Genomic DNA, 22,899 nt, shown 5'->3' with positions numbered 1-22,899 from the left:
ATAATATTTAGTGTATTTAGAATAAGTGGCTCTATAATATATATTGTATTTAGATTCAGTGGCAATATAATATATACAGTGTCAAGAATAAGTGGCTGTATAATATATACAGTATTTAGACTCAGTGGCTGTATAATATATATTGTATTTAGAATCAGTGGCTGTATAATATATACAGTATTTAGAATCAGTGGCTATATAATATATAGTGTATTTAGAATCAGTGGCTGTATAATATATATTGTATTTAGAATAAGTGGCTATATAATATATAGTGTATTTAGAATCAGTGACTATATAATATATATTGTATTTAGAATCAGTGGCTATATAATATATAGTGTATTTAGAATCAGTGGCTATATAATATATATTGTATTTAGAATCAGTGACTATATAATATTTAGTGTATTTAGAATAAGTGGCTGTATAATATATAGTGTATTTAGACTCAGTGGCTGTATAATATATATTGTATTTAGAATCAGTGGCTGTATAATATATACAGTATTTAGAATCAATGGCTATATAATATATAGTGTATTTAGAATCAGTGGCTGTATAATATATATTGTATTTAGAATCAGTGGCTATATAATATATATATTGTATTTAGAATCAGTGGCTATATAATATATATTGTATTTAGAATCAGTGGCTATATAATATATACAGTATTTAGAATCAGTGGCTGTATAATATATACAGTATTTAGAATCAGTGGCTGTATAATATATATTGTATTTAGAAGCAGTGGCTATATAATATATATATTGTATTTAGAATCAGTGGCTATATAATATATATTGTATTTAGAATCAGTGGCTGTATAATATATATTGTATTTAGAATCAGTGGCTGTATAATATATAGTGTATTTAGAATCAGTGGCTGTATAATATATATTGTATTTAGAATCAGTGGCTGTATAATATATATTGTATTTAGAATCAGTGGCTGTATAATATATAGTGTATTTAGAATCAGTGGCTGTATAATATATATTGTATTTAGAATCAGTGGCTGTATAATATATACAGTATTTAGAATCAGTGGCTGTATAATATATAGTGTATTTAGAATCAGTGGCTGTATAATATATATTGTATTTAGAATCAGTGGCTATATAATATATAGTGTATTTAGAATCAGTGGCTGTATAATATATACAGTATTTAGAATCAGTGACTATATAATATATAGTGTATTTAGAATCAGTGGCTGTATAATATATACAGTATTTAGAATCAGTGGCTATATAATATATAGTGTATTTAGAATCAGTGACTATATAATATATCGTGTATTTAGAATCAGTGGCTATATAATATATAGTGTATTTAGATTCAGTGGCAATATAATATATACAGTGTCAAGAATAAGTGGCTGTATAATATATAGTGTATTTAGACTCAGTGGCTGTATAATATATAGTGTATTTAGAATCAGTGACTATATAATATATAGTGTATTTAGAATCAGTGGCTATATAATATATAGTGTATTTAGAACCAGTGACTATATAATATATAGTGTATTTAGAACCAGTGACTATATAATATAGAGTGTATTTAGAATCAGTGACTATATAACATATACAGTATTTAAAATCAGTGACTATATAATATATACAGTGTCAAGAATCAGTGGCTGTATAATATATAGTGTATTTAGAATAAGTGGCTATATAATATATAGTGTATTTAGAATCAGTGGCTATATAATATATAGTGTATTTAGAATCAGTGTCTAAATAATATATTGTAACGGCGGTCCTCCTCCTCTTCAATCGAAAAGGAGGAGTATTGAGGGAACCAAGGCGCAGCGGAGTTTGAACACATAATTTATTAAAGAAAACACGAACTTGACTAAACTAACAAAAACAACAAACGGTGTAGACAGATCTGAACGACGGACTCACATAACACACGAGAACGCACGAACAGGGAAAAAAGCCTACACATAAAAAAACACTGAACAAACAAACCGAAACCAGTCCCGTGTGGCGTAACGACATACACAAACACAGGAGACAACCACCCACACCGAACACTGTGACAACGCCTACCTAAATATGACTCTTAATTAGAGGAACGCAAAACACCTGCCTCTAATTAAGAGCCATACCAGGCAACCCAAAACCAACACAGAAACAGAAAACATAGAATGCCCACCCAACCTCACGTCCTGACCAACTAACACACATAACAAACTAACATAAATAGGTCAGGAACGTGACATAACCCCCCCCATAAGGTGCGAACTCTGGGCGCACCAGCACAAAGTCTAGGGGAGGGTCTGGGTGGGCATCTGACCACGGTGGTGGCTCAGGCTCCGGGCGAGGTCCCCACCCCACCATAATCAATCCTAACCTCCCTCTCCCCCTAAAAATGTCCACCCTCAATTTACCCCCACAAAATCCTTTTAGTAACATCAATGATATGGACAACACCGGGACAGAGAGATAAATCAACACAGAGGGATAGCACCAGACAGAGGGATAGATCAGAAAATAGATGTAGATCAAGATAGAGAGGGAGATCACGATAGAGGGGCAACTCCGGACTGAAAGGCAGCTCCGGACAGAGAGACAGCTCTGGACTGAGGGGCAGTTCTGGGTATATAGCCATTTCTGGCTGAAGGGCAGCTCCTGGCTGACTGACGAATCTGGATGCTCATGGCAGGCTGACGGCTCTCGACGCTCATGGCTGGCTGACGGCTCTCGACGCTCATGGCTGGCTGACGGCTCTCGACGCTCATGGCTGGCTGACGGCTCTCGACGCTCATGGCAGGCTGACGGCTCTCGACGCTCATGGCAGGCTGACGGCTCTCGACGCTCATGGCAGGCTGACGGCTCTCGACGCTCATGGCTGGCTGACGGCTCTCGACGCTCATGGCTGGCTGACGGCTCTCGACGCTCATGGCAGGCTGACGGCTCTCGACGCTCATGGCAGGCTGACGGCTCTCGACGCTCATGGCAGGCTGACGGCTCTCGACGCTCATGGCAGGCTGACGGCTCTCGACGCTCATGGCAGGCTGACGGCTCTCGACGCTCATGGCAGGCTGGCGGCTCTGGCAGATCCTGTCTGGTTGGCGGCTCTGGCAGATCCTGTCTGGTTGGCGGCTCTGGCAGATCCTGTCTAGTTGGCGGCTCTGGCAGATCCTGTCTGGTTGGCGGCTCTGGCAGATCCTGTCTGGTTGGCGGCTCTGGCAGATCCTGTCTGACGGGCGGCTCTAGCGGCTCCTGTCTGGCGGGCGGCTCTAGCGGCTCCTGTCTGGCGGACGGCTCTAGCGGCTCCTGTCTGGCGGACGGCTCTGTAGGCTCATGGCAGACGGGCGGCTTTGCAGGCTCATGGCAGACGGGCGGCTTTGCAGGCTCATTGCAGACGGATGGCTCAGACGGCGCTGGGGAGACGGATGGCTCAGATGGCGCTGGTGAGACGGATGGCTCAGATGGCGCTGGTGAGACGGATGGCTCTGGCCGGATAAGGCGCACTGTAGACCTGGTGCGTGGTGCCGGAACTGGAGGCACCGGGCTAAGGACACGCACCTTCATACTAGTGCGGGGAGCAGGGACAGGGCACACTGTACTCTCAAAGCCCACTCTATACCTGGTGCGTGGTACCGGCACTGGTGACACCGGGCTGAGGACAAGCACATCAGGATTAGTAGGGGGAGAAGATACAGTGTGTACAGGGCTCTGGAGACGCACAGGAGGCTTAGTGCGTGGTGCCGGAACTGGAGGCACCGAACTGGATACACGCACTACAGGGAGAGTGCGTGGAGGAGGAACAGGGCTCAGGAGACGCACTGGTAGCCTAGTGCGTAGTGTAGGCACTGTAGGTACTAGGCTGGGGCGGGGAGGTGGCGCCGGAAATACCGGACCGTGGAGGCGTACTGGCACTCTTGAGCATTGAGCCTGCCCAACCTTACCTGGTTGAATACTCCCGGTCGCCTGACCAGTGCGGGGAGGTGGAATAACCCGCACCGGCCTATGTAGGCGAACCGGGGAAACCATGCGTAAGGCAGGTGCCATGTATGCCGGCCCGAGGAGACGCACTGGAGACCAGACGCGTTGAGCCGGCCTCATGACACCTGGCTCAATACCCAATCTAGCCCTACCAGTGCGGGGAGGTGGAATAACCCGCACTGGGCTATGCACTCGTACAGGAGACACCGTGCGCTCTACTGCGTAACACGGCGCCTGCCCGTACTCCCGCTCTCCACGGTAAGCCTGGGAAGTGGGCGCAGGTCTCCTACCTGCCCTTGGCCCACTACCTCTTAGCCCCCCCCCAAGAAATTTTTGGGTGTTACTCACGGGCTTTTTGGGCTTCCGTGCCAGACGCGTTCCCTCATAACTCCGGTTCCTCTCTCTCTTTTCCTCCACTCTCCGAGCTGCCTCCAGCTGTTCCCATGGACGGTGATTCACTTTAGCCCATGGTCCTTCTCCGTTAAATATTTGCTCCCAACTCCACAAGTCCTGTATACTTCCCCGTTGCTCCAAATTACGCTGCTTGGTTCTGGATTCTTGGTGGGTGATTCTGTAAAGGCAGTCAATGTTGTTCTCCTCCTCAAACGAGGAGGAGCATGGATAGGACCAAGATGCGGATTGAGGGAAATAAGCCATCTTTTAATGAAAACAGCAAAACAATACACTACAAAACTACAAAACAACAAATGAGACTAACCTTCAACTGTCCTGTGAGGACACAGGAACAAACACCCACAAAAGCCTACTGCCTATGGCTACCTTAAATCTGGCTCCCAATCAGAGACAAATGAATGACAGCTGTCTCTGATTGAGACCCAATCTAGGCAGCCATAGACATAACTAGACAACCTAATAAACACTATCCCATACACATACAACACCCATGGACTAACCAAACACACACAACATACAATGCCCACCCCAACTCACGCCCTGACCAACTAAACATAATCAAAATAACATAAAAATAGGTCAGGAACGTTACATATATAGTGTATTTAGAATCAGTGTCTATATAATATATACAGTATCAAGAATCAGTGTCTATATAATATATACAGTATTTAGAATTAGTGGCTATATAATATATACAGTATTTAGAATCAGTGGCTATATAATATATAGTGTATTTAGAATCAGTGGCTATATAATATATACAGTATCAAGAATCAGTGTCTATATAATATATACAGTATTTAGAATTAGTGGCTATATAATATATACAGTATTTAGAATCAGTGGCTATATAATATATATTGTATTTAGATTCAGTGGCTATATAATATATAGTGTATTTAGAACCAGTGACTATATAATATATATTGTATTTAGAATCAGTGACTATATAATATATAGTGTATTTAGAATCAGTGGCTATATAATATATAGTGTATTTAGAATCAGCGACTATATAATATATAGTGTATTTAGAATCAGTGCCTATATAATATATAGTGTATTTAGAATCAGTGGCTATATAATATATACAGTATTTAGAATCAGTGACTATATAATATATATTGTATTTAGAATCAGTGGCTATATCATATATACAGTACACTATCAAACATGTAAATGATAAAACAAAACTAGCTGTAAATATAAGAGTGGGCTTTTAATACAGAATTGCGACGGCATCGCTGCCTGAAATGGCTTATTTTCATCATATCTAGTTCTATTCAGTTCAGTGCAAGAGTCTTCAACTCAATGTCCACTGAGAAAGAGAGAAAGAGCACTCTCTGGGCCCTCAAGGAGCGAGCTACAATAGAAGTCAAGCTCGCAGGCATTTAGTCCAGTCTAGAGGTATCAGGGGAGGGTTGTCATGTCAGAGCTACATCCCAAATGGCACCCTATTCCTTGTATAGCACACTACTTTTGACCAGTGCATCTGTATAGGAAATAAGGTGCTACTTGGGAATCAGCCCATGTTGCTGGTTTGGGGCCGTATTGATCCGATGCCGGGAGACACCGGAGCAAAGGGAGACTCTCCGTTCGTCACTCGTTATGTACACTGTTGCCAAGACGATTGCGAGTGATCCCGGGCAGACAAACGGCTTGTTGAGGCCTGGCCAGAAGCCTGACCTTGTCTTTTAATCAGCCCTGTTCCGACTGTCACCAGAGAGAGGGAGAGAGAAGAGAAGAGAAGAGAAGAGAAGAGAGAGAGGGGGGGGGAGAAAGAAAGAAAGAAAGAAAGAAAGAAAGAAAGAAAGAAAGAAAGAAAGAAAGAAAGAAAGAAAGAAAGAAAGAAAGAGGAAGGCGTGGAGAAAGAGGAGAAAAGGGAGGGAAAGAGATAACTAGGGAGAGATAGATGGAGACAGAGAGAGAGAGAGACAGAGAGAGAGAGAGAGACAGAGAGAGAGAGAGAGAGAGAGAGAGAGAGAGAGAGAGAGAGAGAGAGAGAGAGAGAGAGAGAGAGAGAGAGAGAGAGGGAGAGAGAGAGGGAGAGAGAGAGAGAGAGAGAAGAGAGAGAGAGAGAGAGACAGAGAGAGAGAGAGAGACAGAGACAGAGAGAGAGAGAGATGAGGAGAAAAGGGAGGGAAAGAGATAACTAGGGAGAGATAGATGGAGACAGAGAGAGAGAGAGACAGAGATATATATAGTGACTCCTATGGTAGGTTCACCTATAGCTCATCTCTTGGCAGTAGCACTGTAGATTACTTTATCACTGACCTCAACCCAGAGTCTCTCAGAGCGTTCACAGTCAGCCCACTGACACCCCTATCAGACCACAGCAAAATCACAGTCTACTTGAACAGAGCAATACTCAATCATGAGGCATCAAAGCCAAAGGAACTGAGTAACATTAAGAAATGCTATAGATGGAAGGAATGCAGTTTGGAAACCTACCAAAAAACAATTAGGCAACAGCAAATTCAATCCCTTTTAGACAACTTCCTGGGTAAAATGTTCCACTGCAATAGTGAAGGTGTAAACTTGGCAGTAGAAAATCTTAACAGTATATTTGACCTCTCAGCTTCCCTATCAAATCTAAAAATCTCAAATAGAAAACCGAAGAAAATGAACAACAATGACAAATGGTTTGATAAAGAATGCAAAAATCTAAGAAATAAATTGAGAAACCTGTCCAACCAAAAACATAGAGACCCGGAAAACCTGAGTCTACGCCTTCACTATGGTGAATCACTAAAACAATACAGAAATACACTACGGAAAAAGAAGGAACAGCACGTCAGAAATCAGCTCAATGTAATTGAAGACTCCATAGACTCTAACCAATTCTGGGAAAATTGGAAAACACTAAACAAACAACAACACGAAGAATTATCTATCCAAAATGGAGATGTATGGGTAAACCACTTCTCCAATCTTTTTGGCTCTATAACAAAGAATAAAGAGCAAAAACATATACATGATCAAATACAAATCCTAGAATCAACTATTAAAGACTACCAGAACCCACTGGATTCTCCAATTACCTTGAATGAGTTACAGGACAAAATAAAAACCCTCCAACCCAAAAAGGCCTGTGGTGTTGATGGTATCCTTAATGAAATGATCAAATATACAGACAACAAATTCCAATTGGCTATACTAAAACTCTTTAACATCGTCCTTAGCTCTGGCATCTTCCCCAATATTTGGAACCAAGGACTGATCACCCCAATCCACAAAAGTGGAGACAAATTTGACCCCAATAACTACCGTGGAATATGCGTCAACAGTAACCTTGGGAAAATCCTCTGCATTATCATTAACAGCAGACTCGTACATTTCCTCAATGAAAACAATGTACTGAGCAAATGTCAAATTGGCTTTTTACCAAATTACCGTACAACAGACCATGTATTCACCCTACACACCCTAATTGACAACCAAACAAACCAAAACAAAGGCAAAGTCTTCTCATGCTTTGTTGATTTCAAAAAAGCCTTCGACTCAATTTGGCATGAGGGTCTGCTATACAAATTGATGGAAAGTGGTGTTGGGGGTAAAACATACGACATTATAAAATCCATGTACACAAACAACAAGTGTGCGGTTAAAATTGGCAAAAAACACACACATTTCTTCACACAGGGTCGTGGGGTGAGACAGGGATGCAGCTTAAGCCCCACCCTCTTCAACATATATATCAACGAATTGGCGCGGGCACTAGAACAGTCTGCAGCACCCGGTCTCACCCTACTAGAATCCGAAGTCAAATGTCTACTGTTTGCTGATGATCTGGTGCTTCTGTCACCAACCAAGGAGGGCCTACAGCAGCACCTAGATCTTCTGCACAGATTCTGTCAGACCTGGGCCCTGACAGTAAATCTCAGTAAGACCAAAATAATGGTGTTCCAAAAAAGGTCCAGTCACCAGGACCACAAATTCCATCTAGACACCGTTGCCCTAGAGCACACAAAAAACTATACATACCTCGGCCTAAACATCAGCACCACAGGTAACTTCCACAAAGCTGTGAACGATCTGAGAGACAAGGCAAGAAGGGCCTTCTATGCCATCAAAAGGAACATAAATTTCAACATACCAATTAGGATCTGGCTAAAAATACTTGAATCAGTCATAGAGCCCATTGCCCTTTATGGTTGTGAGGTCTGGGGTCCGCTCACCAACCAAGATTTCACAAAATGGGACAAACACCAAATTGAGACTCTGCATGCAGAATTCTGCAAAAATATCCTCCGTGTACAACGTAGAACACCAAATAATGCATGCAGAGCAGAATTAGGCCGATACCCACTAATTATCAAAATCCAGAAAAGAGCCGTTAAATTCTACAACCACCTAAAAGGAAGCGATTCCCAAACCTTCCATAACAAAGCCATCACCTACAGAGAGATGAACCTGGAGAAGAGTCCCCTAAGCAAGCTGGTCCTAGGGCTCTGTTCACAAACACAAACACACCCCACAGAGCCCCAGGACAACAGCACAATTAGACCCAACCAAATCATGAGAAAACAAAAAGATAATTACTTGACACATTGGAAAGAATTAACAAAAAAACAGAGCAAACTAGAATGCTATTTGGCCCTAAACAGAGAGTACACAGTGGCAGAATACCTGACCACTGTGACTGACCCAAACTTAAGGAAAGCTTTGACTATGTACAGACTCAGTGAGCATAGCCTTGCTATTGAGAAAGGCCGCCGTAGGCAGACATGGCTCTCAAGAGAAGACAGGCTATGTGCACACTGCCCACAAAATGAGGTGGAAACTGAGCTGCACTTCCTAACCTCCTGCCCAATGTATGACCATATTAGAGAGACATATTTCCCTCAGATTACACAGATCCACAAAGAATTTGAAAACAAATCCAATTTTGATAAACTCCCATATCTACTGGGAGAAATTCCACAGTGTGCCATCACAGCAGCAAGATTTGTGACCTGTTGCCACAAGAAAAGGGCAACCAGTGAAGAACAAACACCATTGTAAATACAACCCATATTTATGCTTATTTATTTTAACTTGTGTGCTTTAACCATTTGTACATTGTTACAACACTGTATATATATAATATAACATTTGTAATGTCTTTATTGTTTTGAAACTTCTGTATGTGTAATGTTTACTGTTAATTTGTATTGTTTATTTCACTTTTGTATAATATCTACCTCACTTGCTTTGGCAATGTTAACACGTTTCCCATGCCAATAAAGCCCCTTGAATTGAATTGAATTGAGAGAGAGAGAGAGAGAGAGAGAGAGAGAGAGAGAGAGAGAGAGAGAGAGAGAGAGAGAGAGAGAGAGAGAGAGAGAGAGAGAGAGAGAGAGAGAGAGAGAGAGAGAGAGAGAGGGAGAGAGAGAGGGAGAGAGAGAAGAGAGAGAGAGAGAGCTAACTGTGGAGAGGTAGTTGAAGAGATAGGGGAAGGCGTGAACAAGAGAAAGGAGGAGTGGAAGAGAGGAAAATATAACTAGGGAGGGATAGATAGAAACAGAGAGAAGGAAGAGAGAGAGCTAACTGGGTAGAAATAGATAGGTAAAAGGAGAGAGGGAGGGGAGAGAGAGAGAGAGAGCTAACAGGCAGAGATGGATACAGAGTAAGAGTGAGAGAGAGAGAGAGAGAGAGAGAGAGAGAGAGAGAGAGAGAGAGAGAGAGAGAGAGAGAGAGAGAGAGAGAGAGAGAGAGAGAGAGAGAGCACGGATTCTGTCAGACCTGGGCCCTGACAGTAAATCTTAGTAAGACAAAAATAATGGTGTTCCAGAAAAGGTCCAGTTGCCAGGACCACAAATACAAATTCTGTCTAGACACTGTTGCCCTAGAGCAAACAAAAAACTATACATACCTCGGCCTAAACATCAGCGCCACAGGTAACTTCCACAAAGCTGTGAACGAGCAACGAGCTGAGAGACAAGGCAAGAAGGGCCTTCTATGCCATAAAAAGGAACATAAAATTCGACATACCAATTAGGATCTGGCTAAACATACTTGAATCCGTTATAGAACCCATTGCTCTTCATGGTTGTGAGGTCTGGGGCTCGCTCACCAACCAGGAATTCACTAAATGGGATAAACACTAAATTGATACTCCGCATGCAGAATTCTGCAAAAATATCTTGTGTACAACGTAAAACACCAAATAATGCATGCAGAGCAGAATTAGCCCGATACCCGCTAATTATCAAAATCCAGAAAATATAAAACAAAGAAAAAAACATGCGTTTAAATTTTTTGGGGGTTCCATCATCTTTGAACTGCCAGAGAAAGCCCATTATATTGCTTAGGAGTCTAGGCGCAATTTTGAGTCTAGAGTCTAGGTGCATTACTGTTCAAAATGTTGTATCAAGTCTGCCCAAATGTGCCGAATTGGTCAACTGATACATTTTCAAGTACAAAACTATAGAGAACATGGTAATAAAAAATGTAAGTTTAAACACTCCCAGGAATGTCATAAATGATAGATAACTAGCTTCCCTACAGAAAAGACACTAACCTTTACACACATTTAGATGGGGGTGGGGGGGCAGACACAACAGGGATTCAAACTGTAGAACCCAGTTCCTACATCTGAATATAAAAATAGATTTATCAAATAAAACTATAATACATTTTATCTCTGGGACCCTCAGGATGACAAATCAGAGCAAGATTACTGAATGTAGGTACATTATTTACCTTCAGAGGTGAATGTATCAAACCAGTTGCCGTGATAAAAGTTTTTTGTTGTTGTGAGCTCTCCTCAAACAATAGCATGGTATTTTTTCACTGTAGTAGCTATTGTAAATTGGACAGTGCAGTTAGAATTTAAGCTTTCTGACCATATAAGACATGTCCATGTCCTGGAAAATGTTCTGGTTACTTAAAACGTCATGCTAATCCGGGGGGGGGGGGGAGACACCGATCCCGTAGAGGTTAAATTCTACAACCACCAAAAAGGAAGTGATTCCCAAACATTCCTTAACAAAGTCATCACCTACAGAGAGACGAACCTGAAGAAGAGTCTCCTAAGGAAAGCTTTGACTATGTACAGACTCAGTGAGCATAGCCTTGCTATTGAGAAAGGCTGCTGCAGGCAGACCTGGCTCTCAAGAGAAGACAGGCTATGTGCACTGAGCTGCACTTCCTAACCTCCTGCCAAATGTATGACCATATTAGAGACACATATTTCCCTCAGATTACACAGATGCACAAAGAATTTGAAAACAAACTCATTTTTTGATAAACTCCCATATCTGTTGGGTGAAACACCACAGTGTGCCATCACAGCAGCAAGATTTGTGACTGTTGCCACAAGAAAAGGGAAAGCAGTGAAGAACAAACACCATTGTAAATACAACCCATATTTATGTTTATTTATTTTCCCTTTTGAACTTTAACTATTTGCACATAATATGACATTTGTAATGTCTTTATTCTTTTGGAACTTTTGTGAGTGTAATGTTTACTGTTCAATTTTATTGTTTATTTCACTTTTGTTTATTATCTAGTTCACTTCACTTGCTTTGGCAATGTTAACATATGTTGCCCATACCAATAAAGCCCTTAAATTGAAATTGAGAGTACTAACTGGGAGAGAGAGCGATGTTCTCAGCTAACTAGGGTCTGGTGGATGAGCATGGGAACAGTGGACATGCAGAAGAGCCGACCCCATTCCTTTATGACTCATCAGAGCCATGTCAGTGAAACCACTACTGCAGGTAGTGTAGTGGAGATTACTGTGCCTGATTAGCCATAGATATGGTACTGACATTACAGTGAGCTGCTGATCTAGACACTTTCAGACAGTTTGGCGGCGTTCAGGTTCTTTTCCCTCCCAGAATCACTGACTCAAATGCTTTTCAATGCAGGAAGGGGAGGGGGGGGGGGGGGGGTATAAAAGGTTAAACGGGAACATCAAAACGGATAAGGAACAGATTGAGGATAGAGAAGTTGAAGCCAAAAAGGAGAGGATTGTGATTTGTAATAGTAATAGGTAGGTTCTATATGATGAACTTCTATAGTATGAGAGTGTGCGCCCCCCCTAAAGGCTCCCCCTGTGCGTCCCCCTAAAGGCTCCGCCTGAGTTTAGCTGTCAGACAGAAGGGGTGGGGGAACCTGGTCATGTGGAAAATAGAGGAAGACAGTTTTTCAAATGAGTAGACCTTGACGTCGAGCAAATATAGTAGTACAACACAGAGGAAAGCTAAGTTCTCACTCAGCCCTCTCACTCTCCCTCCTCTCCTCCATTTTCTGTCTCTCATACTCCCTATCTGTCTGTGTGTGTCACTAGACTGAAATATCCCTTACTGAAACACCTCATTAGACTGAAATATCCATTACTGAAACACCTCATTAGACTGAAATATCCATTACTGAAACACCTCATTAGACTGAAATATCCATTACTGAAACACCTCATTAGACTGAAATATCCATTACTGAAACACCTCATTAGACTGAAATATCCATTACTGAAACACCTCATTAGACTGAAATATCCCTTACTGAAACACCTCATTAGATGGAAATATCCCTTACTGAAACACCAGACTAGACTGAAATATCCCTTACTGAAACACCTGACTAGACTGAAATATCCCTTACTGAAACACCACACTAGACTGAAATATCCCTTACTGAAACACCAGACTAGACTGAAATATCCCTTACTGAAACACCTGACTAGACTGAAATATCCCTTACTGAAACACCAGACTAGACTAAAATATCCATTACTGAAACACCTCATTAGACTGAAATATCCCTTACTGAAACACCTCACTAGACTGAAATATCCCTTACTGAAACACCTCATTAGACTGAAATATCCCTTACTGATACACCTCACTAGACTGAAATATCCCTTACTGATACACCTCACTAGACTGAAATATCCCTTACTGATACACCCCACTTGACTGAAATATCCCTTACTGATACACCTCACTAGACTGAAATATCCCTTACTGAAACACCTCACTAGACTGAAATATCCCTTACTGATACACCCCACTTGACTGAAATATCCCTTACTGATACACCTCACTAGACTGAAATATCCATTACTGATACACCTCACTTGACTCAAATATCCCTTACTGATACACCTCACTTGACTGAAATATCCCTTACTGATACACCTCACTAGACTGAAATATCCCTTACTGATACACCTCACTTGACTGAAATATCCCTTACTGATACACCTCACTTGACTGAAATATCCCTTACTGATACACCTCACTTGACTCAAATATCCATTACGGAAACACCTCATTAGACTGAAATATCCCTTACTGATACACCTCACTTGACTGAAATATCCCTTACTGATACACCTCACTTGACTGAAATATCCCTTACTGATACACCTCACTTGACTCAAATATCCATTACGGAAACACCTCATTAGACTGAAATATCCCTTACTGATACACCTCACTTGACTGAAATATCCATTACTGATACACCTCACTAGACTGAAATATCCCTTACTGATACACCCCACTTGACTGAAATATCCCTTACTGATACACCTCACTTGACTGAAATATCCCTTACTGATACACCTCACTTGACTCAAATATCCATTACGGAAACACCTCATTAGACTGAAATATCCCTTACTGATACACCTCACTTGACTGAAATATCCCTTACTGATACACCTCACTTGACTGAAATATCCCTTACTGATACACCTCACTTGACTCAAATATCCATTACGGAAACACCTCATTAGACTGAAATATCCCTTACTGATACACCTCACTTGACTGAAATATCCATTACTGATACACCTCACTAGACTGAAATATCCCTTACTGATACACCTCACTTGACTGAAATATCCCTTACTGATACACCTCACTTGACTCAAATATCCATTACGGAAACACCTCATTAGACTGAAATATCCATTACTGATACACCTCACTAGACTGAAATATCCCTTACTGATACACCTCACTTGACTCAAATATCCATTACTGATACACCTCACTAGACTGAAATATCCCTTACTGATACACCTCACTTGACTGAAATATCCATTACTGATACACCTCACTAGACTGAAATATCCATTACTGATACACCTCACTTGACTGAAATATCCCTTACTGATACACCTCACTTGACTCAAATATCCATTACTGATACACCTCACTTGACTGAAATATCCATTACTGAAACACCTCACTAGACTGAAAAATCCCTTATTGATACACCCCACTTGACTCAAATATCCCCAACTAAAATATCTAATCTCCTCATCTTTATAAGTTAGAACAACAGTGCAGAGTGATATGATCGAGATATTTTTTGGCCGGCTCAAAGGATTTAAATTGACAAGGACAAGTGCTTCCCCCAGCTTTGTATGGGAGCGAGGCATTACAATGAAATTCAACAAATCCCCCCAGCTCAAACCCAACCTTATGTCAACCCATGTGTTTTACTCCAGCTGTGGTACAATGCACTGCACTGTACTTCAATACACACGTTCATTTTCGTTTATTTTCTCATGAATCTCATTGGAAATCATTTTGTTGAGCCCCCTTTCTCAAATCCAGTACTCAGGGTCAACAGCACTACTGGTTAGGTTTTCATTCTTCCCCTCTAATCAGAGGCCAATTCTGGCCAATTCAAAGTTGAGATGCAACTCAGCATGTGCAACTCAGACTTAATCCTTATTTTATGTCATTGGGAGACAACGTGAAAATGTAAGTTAAGCGTGATGATCTCAAGTCTGAATACCACCCAATGTGAGTGGAATCTCTGGCCAATCAATGACATGCATAAATGAATTAACTACCAGCTATGGTACAAAACACCAGCAGTACTCTGGACCTTGTTGCTAGGATTCCAATACCCCTGAATGTAGGACATCATACAGTCCACCGTGAGACCTTATCAAATTATAGGAATGTCCGGGCCTGTTCTAGTCAAGGAAGCAGGTGTTCCATCAACAAAAAACTAAATGTTGGACTCACCTGATTTGGGGAGAGAAACTCCTGGTTATTTTCATTCATGTACATGTTGTCACCATCAAACTGGGAGGAGAAACAGAGAAACAACGGGGGACAAATCAGTCAGCGAATAGGAAAAACAGTCAGCACTAGGAATGGACTAGCATTCCGTGAACTTTCAATAAATTCCCAGGTTTTCCCAAAATCCTGGTTAGAGGATTCCCAGAATCAGGTGGGAATAGGCAGGACATCCGGAATCCTCCAACTAGGATTTCTGGAAAAAAACTGAATTTAACAGAATTTTGCAACCCCTAGTCAGCACATAGAAAAACAGTCAGTGCATAGAAACAGTCTGAACGAGTTGAATTACTCCGTAGTAGTTGCCTTTAAACCACACTGGCTTAGTGGCTCTCATGGACGTCAGTAATTACAGTTCATTAAAGTCCCATATAATTAGACCAGTCAGACTAGTGAAACTCACACTGCTCCGCTTGCCCGCAGCAGCCCCAGTGTGTGTGTGTGTGTGTGTGTGTGTGTGTGTGTGTGTGTGTGTGTGTGTGTGTGTGTGTGTGTGTGTGTGTGTGTGTGTGTGTGTGTGTGTGTGTGTGTGTGTGTGTGTGTGGGTGTGTGTGTGTGTGCGCGTGCATGCATACACTATATGTGTATGCATGTGTGTTTGTGTCTGACTCGGCTGTGACTTGGTCTGCAATGTGTGTCACGCGAGGTGTCAACGGGGAGGGATACGCCGGAGCGCTCATCACACCAGCGCAAGCACAACAAAACACAGAGCGCCAGCCAGAGGGCCCTACGGAGGCCAAGAGGTCACAACGGTCCATTAGCACTTTCACACTCCAGCAGAGAAAAAAAAGGTCTGCCAGAGAGAAGCCGTGAAACAAGCAGGGCAACCCTCCATCGGACCGGGGCCGGGGCCAGGGCTGGGGTGGGCGAATAGGAGCGTGCCCCTGAAGCAAAGGGGGATGGTGGGTGGTGGGTGTGGTTGGTTGGGTTGGGGAGGGTGAGAGGGGTTGGCTGGGGGGTTGGCTGGGGGGTTGGCTAGGGGGTTGGCTAGGGGGTTGGCTGGGGCTGATGGTGTCTGTTCTCGCTGTTGCAGTGATTAACACTCGGGTCACAGCCAGAGGCTGTGGCTTGGCATGCCTCACACCTCCCAGAGGCCTCTCTGTTCTGTCTGCCACTAGTTGGCACTGCGTTTATGAGAATGCAAAACATACGAGGAGAAATCAGCCAACAGGGCCTGCAGAGCCGCAACGGCTCTACAGTAAGGTCCTCACATTGACATGAGTTGGATCAGAACTGTAGGGTAGTGTACTGTAATGAACGTACTGTATTGATGCTGAAAAACAACAAGCCTTTCCATAAGGATATTAGCCACAGTTAAGCCTTTGAACCTGTAGAATTGATACCAAAGTGTAGAGATACAAACAATTATTCTTACTGATATACAGTAGGCTTTACTGATATAGCCTAAACTGGTAAACTGATAGTATTCTTTACTGATATAGCCTAAACTGGTATACTGACAGTATTCTTTATTGATATAGCCTAAACTGGTAAACTGATAGTATTCTTTACTGATATACCCTAAACTGGTAAACTGACAGTATTCTTTACTAATATAGCCTAAACTGGTATACTGACAGTAGGCATGGCAGTAGGCTGTAAAGCCCATATGCAATGGGCTTTACAGTCCACATATTCCAGTGTCGTTCCATTTGCCATGTTACATACCTTAAGTACCGCCACTGTCAAACCCACCAATGTTACTGTATGAGACGAGATGACAACACTAATTATATTATTTGTCACACTACTTCTCATCACTCTGAAATTCATCCGTTAGATAGACTTGGTGCTTTCAGCATCATGATTTCTCCTTGATGGAACCATTCGTTTGTGGGCCACAGTCATTGTATGATGATTGCATACAACAAGGAAAATGAAATCAATTTCTTCCCTTCCATCGGGAAGGAAGGAGAACAGGCCATGAGCACTTCTGAGTTCTCAATCAGGAAATGAATGGAGCAGAATGGTGTCAGTGAGAGGTTATTGGTGTTTTCACACATGACACGGATTTTCTCAGAGCAACTGGAGATACTATATCTATCATACTGTGTATATACAGTTGAAGTCAGAAGTTTACATACACCTTAACCAAATACATTTAAACTCAGTTTTTCACAATTCCTGACACTTAATCCTAGTTAAAATTTCCTGTTTTAGATCAGTCAGGATCACCACTTTATTTTAAGAATGTGAAATGTCAGAATAATAGTAGAGAGAATGATTTACTTCAGCTTTTATTTCTTTCATCACATTCCCAGTGGGTCAGAAGTCTACATATACTCAATTAGTATTTGGTAGCATTGCCTTTAAATTGTTTAACTTTTGTCAAATGTTTTGGGTAGCCTTCCACAAGCTTCCCACACTAAGTTGGGTGAATTTTGGCCCATTCTTCCTGACAGAGCTGGTGTAACTGAGTCAGGTTTGCAGGCCTCCTTGCTCGCACACACTTTTTCATTTCTGCCCACACATTTTCTATAGGATTGAGGTCAGGGCTATGTGATGGCCACTTCAATACCTTGACTTTGTTGTCCTTAAGCCATTTTGCCACAACTTTGGAAGTATGCTTGGGGTCATTGTCTATTTGGAAGACCCATTTGCGACCAAGCTTTAACTTCCTGACTGATGTCTTGAGATGTTGCTTCAATATATCCACATAATGTTCCTACTCATGATGCCATCTATTTTGTGAAGTGCACCAGTCCCTCCTGCAGCAAAGCACCCCAACAACATGATGCTGCCACCCTCGTGCTTCACGGTTGGGATTATGTTCTTCGGCTTGCAAGCCTCCCCCCTTTTCCTCCAAACATAACAATGGTCATTATGTTCAAACAGTTCTATTGTTTCATCAGACCAGAGGATATATATATATATCATATTAATATCATATTTATATCAGTAAAGGCAGGACTATTAGTATAAAACAAATAACCACAAAAATCAGACATCGGAGGAGTCACACATGCTCATGACAATAACCGCATCATAAGTCATTATACCTGGATGCTTTCAGTGTTACCCACGTGTAATGGAATAGCGTAATGTTTTACAGCATAATTAAGCAATAAGGCATGAAGTGGTGTGGTATACAGTATGGCTAATATACCATGGCTAAGGGCCGTTCTTAGGCACGACACAGTTGATGGTTACATTGGTTACATTTGCAAAAGTAAAAACAGAGAGGAAGAGCGAGACAGATAGAGAGAGAGAGATAGAGAAAGAGAGTGAGATAGAGAGAGAAAGAGATATAAATATATATATAGAGAGAGATAGAGATAGAGAGATAAGAGAGAGATAGGAAGAAAGGGAGAGATGGAAGGAGAGAGAGGGAGAGAGAGAGAGGTAGAGAGATAAGAGAGATAGGAAGAAAGGGAGAGATGGAAGGAGAGAGAGGGAGAGAGAGAGAGGTAGAGAGATAAGAGAGGGATAGGAAGAAAGGGAGAGATGGAAGGAGAGAGAGGGAGAGAGAGAGAGGTAGAGAGATAAGAGAGAGAGATAGGAAGAAAGGGAGAGATGGAAGGAGAGAGAGGGAGAGATAGAGAGGTAGAGAGAAGAGAGATAAGAGAGAGATAGGAAGAAAGGGAGAGATGGAAGGAGAGAGAGGGAGAGAGAGAGAGGTAGAGAGAAAGATGGGGTGAGAACGAGACAGATAAAGCTTGGATAAAACCCAGAATGGTGGTGGGGAGAGATAGAGCTCATTGTTCAAACAACTGATACACATTGGACACCAACCCCTCCAGTTTGCTGAGCTAAAAAGCACATAAAGAGAGAGGCTATAAATAGGCAGCTGTTTGCGTAAACCCAAGCCACTTTCAGTTAGATGTAGGAAGTGCGCACTACAGCATTGAGGTCATGGAACAACAGTTGAACGCAGCCTATCACACAGCTCCCAGCCACAAATGAGCATTCCAATCTATAGTAGTACTTCAAAATGGCATACATGTATAACACAGCAGCCATTAGGAAATGGCCTGGCTTACAAGATGGCTGTCTTCCCTGTGATGTACACACTATACACACAATCATACAGTTCATACATGTAGCCACGTATGTTTTACATTTAGACACTGGCAACGAAGACAAAAGGAGAGCCCAGACTCCTCTCCTCTCCTCTCCTCTCCTCTCCTCTCCTCTCCTCTCCTCTCCTCTCCTCTCCTCTCCTCTCTCTTTCGTGGGACTAAAATGTGATTCCGTGATTTTCCACACATACGTGACTGATCGCCTGTCAGTCTAAGTGCAAATGGAAACAGGCAGCAGTCAAAATACCTGTCTCAGGACACTGGACATTAGAGAATTCAGAGGCTGGCAGACACCACTGAAGGTCTGAGGCGATGGTTGTCTGAGCAGATATGGATTGGTTGACTGTGTTTGTGTGTGTTCCTTCTACAGTGTGTTTGCTCTGCTGTGTGTGTTGGTGTGTGTTCCTTCTACAGTGTGTTTGCTCTGCTGTGTGTGTTGGTGTGTGTTCCTTCTACAGTGTGTTTGCTCTGCTGTGTGTGTTGGTGTGTGGGTGTGTTGTATGTTTGTTCTAGTGTATGTGCTGTTTGCCCTTCTATAGGTGTTAGTGTGTGTGCGTATATGTGTACTGTATATGTGTACTGTATATGTGTACTGTATATGTGTACTGTATATGTGTACTGTATATGTGTACTGTATATGTGTACTGTATATGTGTAGCCACACATCTGGGTGTCTCTCTGTGTGAAACATTTGTCCTATGCAACAACACCTGTCCTATTCAACAAAGACAGAACCCAATAAAGATCATAAATATGACCGTCCATGTTCATATTCAAACCTCAACTGCCATACCAATTCCACCTCAGATCTGGGTTCAAATACTACAGTGAACTAAAATATAAATGCAACATGCAACAATTTCAAAGATTTTACTGAGTTGCAGTTCATATAAGGAAATCAGTCAATTGTAATACATTCACCAGGCCATAATCTATGGATTCCACATGACTGGGGATACAGATATGCATCTGTTGGTCACAGATACATGATTTATATAAATGATTTAGACAGAAATGTCCAAAATGCACAACTTCATTTTTATGCTGATGATACTGTTATTTACTGTTGTGCCTCATCTCTTACAAAAGCTTTCCAGAACTTGCAAACTGCTTTTTATACTGTTCAACATACCTTGTGTCAATTGAAGCTTATCCTCAATACTGACAAAACTAAACTAATGGTGTTTTCTAATGCAAGAAATAGACCTCTGAACCTTTCACCTGTTACTACCTGTCAGGGCAAGGAGATTGAGGTTGTAACCTCATATAAATATCTTGGAATTCTAATTGATGACGGCCTCTCTTTTAAATTGCATATTCAACAACTTACAAAAAAATTGAAGCTGAAATTGGGATTTTATTTTAGGAATAAGGCCTGTTTTTCTTTTGAAGCCAGAAGGAGGCTAGTATCAGCTACATTTATGCCTTTACTAGACTATGGGGATATTTTATATATGAATGCTTCCGCTCAGTGTTTGAGATCAATTGACACTCTTTACCATGGCACTTTGAGATTTATTTTAAACTGCAAAACCCTTACGCACCACTGCACTTTGTATACCAGGGTTGGCTGGCCTTCTCTAGTCACTCGTAGGCTCAGTCACTGGTATACTTTTATTTACAAAGCCATTTTGGGTTTACTACCTTTTTATTTGGGCATTTTTATTGTTCAGAAATGTGGTGGGTACTCTCTTCGTTCACTGGACTTTATCCTGCTAACTGTTCCAAATGTCCGAACTGAATTTGGTAAAAGGTCTTTTATGTACTCTGCGCCATCGTCTTGGAACACCTTACAAAATAATTTTAAACTGGAAGAACTTGTCCCGATTGGTGTTTTTAAATCACTGATGAAGGATTTTGAGGCTGATTCCCTGACCTGTCAATGTTTTTAATTTGCTGTTTTTGATATTGTTATACTCTTGTGAATTCATGAATGGTTTTTACTAGATTACTTGTAGTTTTTCATGTTGTCTGTCTGTAATTTTTTGTAATGACTTGGTGCTGCCTATCTTGGCCAGGACGCTCTTGAAAAAGAGATTTTAAATCTCAATGAGCCCTTCCTGGTTAAATAAAGGTTAAATAAAATAAAATAAAAAAGATACCTCAAAAGAAAAGTATGGGCGTGGATCAGAAAACCAGTCAGTATCTGGCGTGACCACCATTTGCCTCATGCAGCGAGAGACATCTCCTTCGCATAGAGTTGATCAGGCTGTTGATTGTGGCCTGTGGAATGTTGTCCCACTCCTCTTCAATGGCTGTGCGGAGTTGCTGGATATTGGTGGTAACTGGAATACACTGTCTTACACGTCAATCTAAAGCATCCCAAACAGGCTCAATGGGTGACATGTCTGGTGAGTATGCAGGCCATGGAAGAACTGGGACATTTACAGCTTCTAGGAATTGTGTACAGGAATTGTGTCGCTCGCCCACACGACGCCAGTTGAAACCGTGATTTATTCATGAAGAGCACACTTCCCCAGTGGCCATTGAAGGTGAGCATTTGCCCACTGAAGTCGGTTACGATGCCAAACTGCAGTCAGGTCAAGACCCTGTTGAGGACGACAAGCACGCAGATGCGCTTCAATGAGACGGGTTCTGACAGTTTGTGAAGAAATTCTTTGGTTGTGCAAACCCATAGTTTCATCAGCTCTACGGGTGTCTGGTCTCAGACGATCCCGCAGGTGAAGAAGCTGGATGTGGAGGTCCTGGGCTGGCGTGGTTACACATGGTCTGCGGTTGTGAGACCGGTTGGACATACGGCCAAATTCTCTAAAACGACATGAGAGGGGGCTTATGGTACAGAAACATTCAGCTCTGGTGGGCATTTCTGCAGTCAGAATGTCAATTGCTCCCTCAAAACTTGAGATATCTGTGGCATTGTGTTGTGTGACAAACCTGCGCATTTTAGAGTGGCCTTTTATTGTCCCCAGCACAAAGTGCACCTGTGTAATGATCATGCTGTTTAATCAGCTTCTTGATATGCCACACCTGTCAGGTGGATGGATTATCTTGGCAAGGGAGAAATGCCCAGTAACAAGGATTTAAACAAATTTGTGCACAGAATTTGAGAGAAGTAAGCTTTTTGTACTTATGGAACTTCTCTGGGATATTTTATTTCAGGTCAGCTATTTAAAAAAACATCTGGGCTTGATTAGCTTGCCTGGTGCAATGAAACCAATAGAACAGTCGCAACAGTGCAACCCTGCCCATCTGGCACTCCAGGCAGGCTAAAGTAATCACTAAGAGTGTTTGAAAGAATTCAAATACTATTTGAACCCAGATCTACTCCACCCCTTTTATCCAGGCCATAACTCTATACAGATGAAGTATGGTCTTCATTACATCAAACTCTGCTGAGGAGGAACATAATTGTTTCTTTATCGACTGAAAAATAAATTAATTGGACCAGCTGAAACCCTCCGATGATAAACATTAAAATGAGAGAGAGACAAATACAAAT

The 22,899-nt window shown here is 41.9% G+C and overlaps 1 protein-coding gene across 3 annotated transcripts in view; it reads right to left on the bottom strand.

The window, feature by feature from the left end:
• The window catches only part of LOC120065440 (TOX high mobility group box family member 2-like), a 202,577-nt gene that overhangs the window by 94,418 nt on the left and 85,260 nt on the right, over positions 1-22,899 (bottom strand). For all 3 annotated transcript variants that reach the window (XM_039016456.1, XM_039016458.1, XM_039016457.1), the window contains one exon: positions 15,367-15,426. In XM_039016456.1, the coding sequence (XP_038872384.1) occupies positions 15,367-15,426 (60 nt within the window). The remainder of the gene's footprint in view (positions 1-15,366; positions 15,427-22,899) is intronic.

This window comes from Salvelinus namaycush, chromosome 20 (genome assembly GCF_016432855.1).
Source record: "Salvelinus namaycush isolate Seneca chromosome 20, SaNama_1.0, whole genome shotgun sequence".
Taxonomy (NCBI): domain Eukaryota; kingdom Metazoa; phylum Chordata; class Actinopteri; order Salmoniformes; family Salmonidae; genus Salvelinus; species Salvelinus namaycush.
This window is presented reverse-complemented; position numbering and strand designations above follow the sequence as displayed.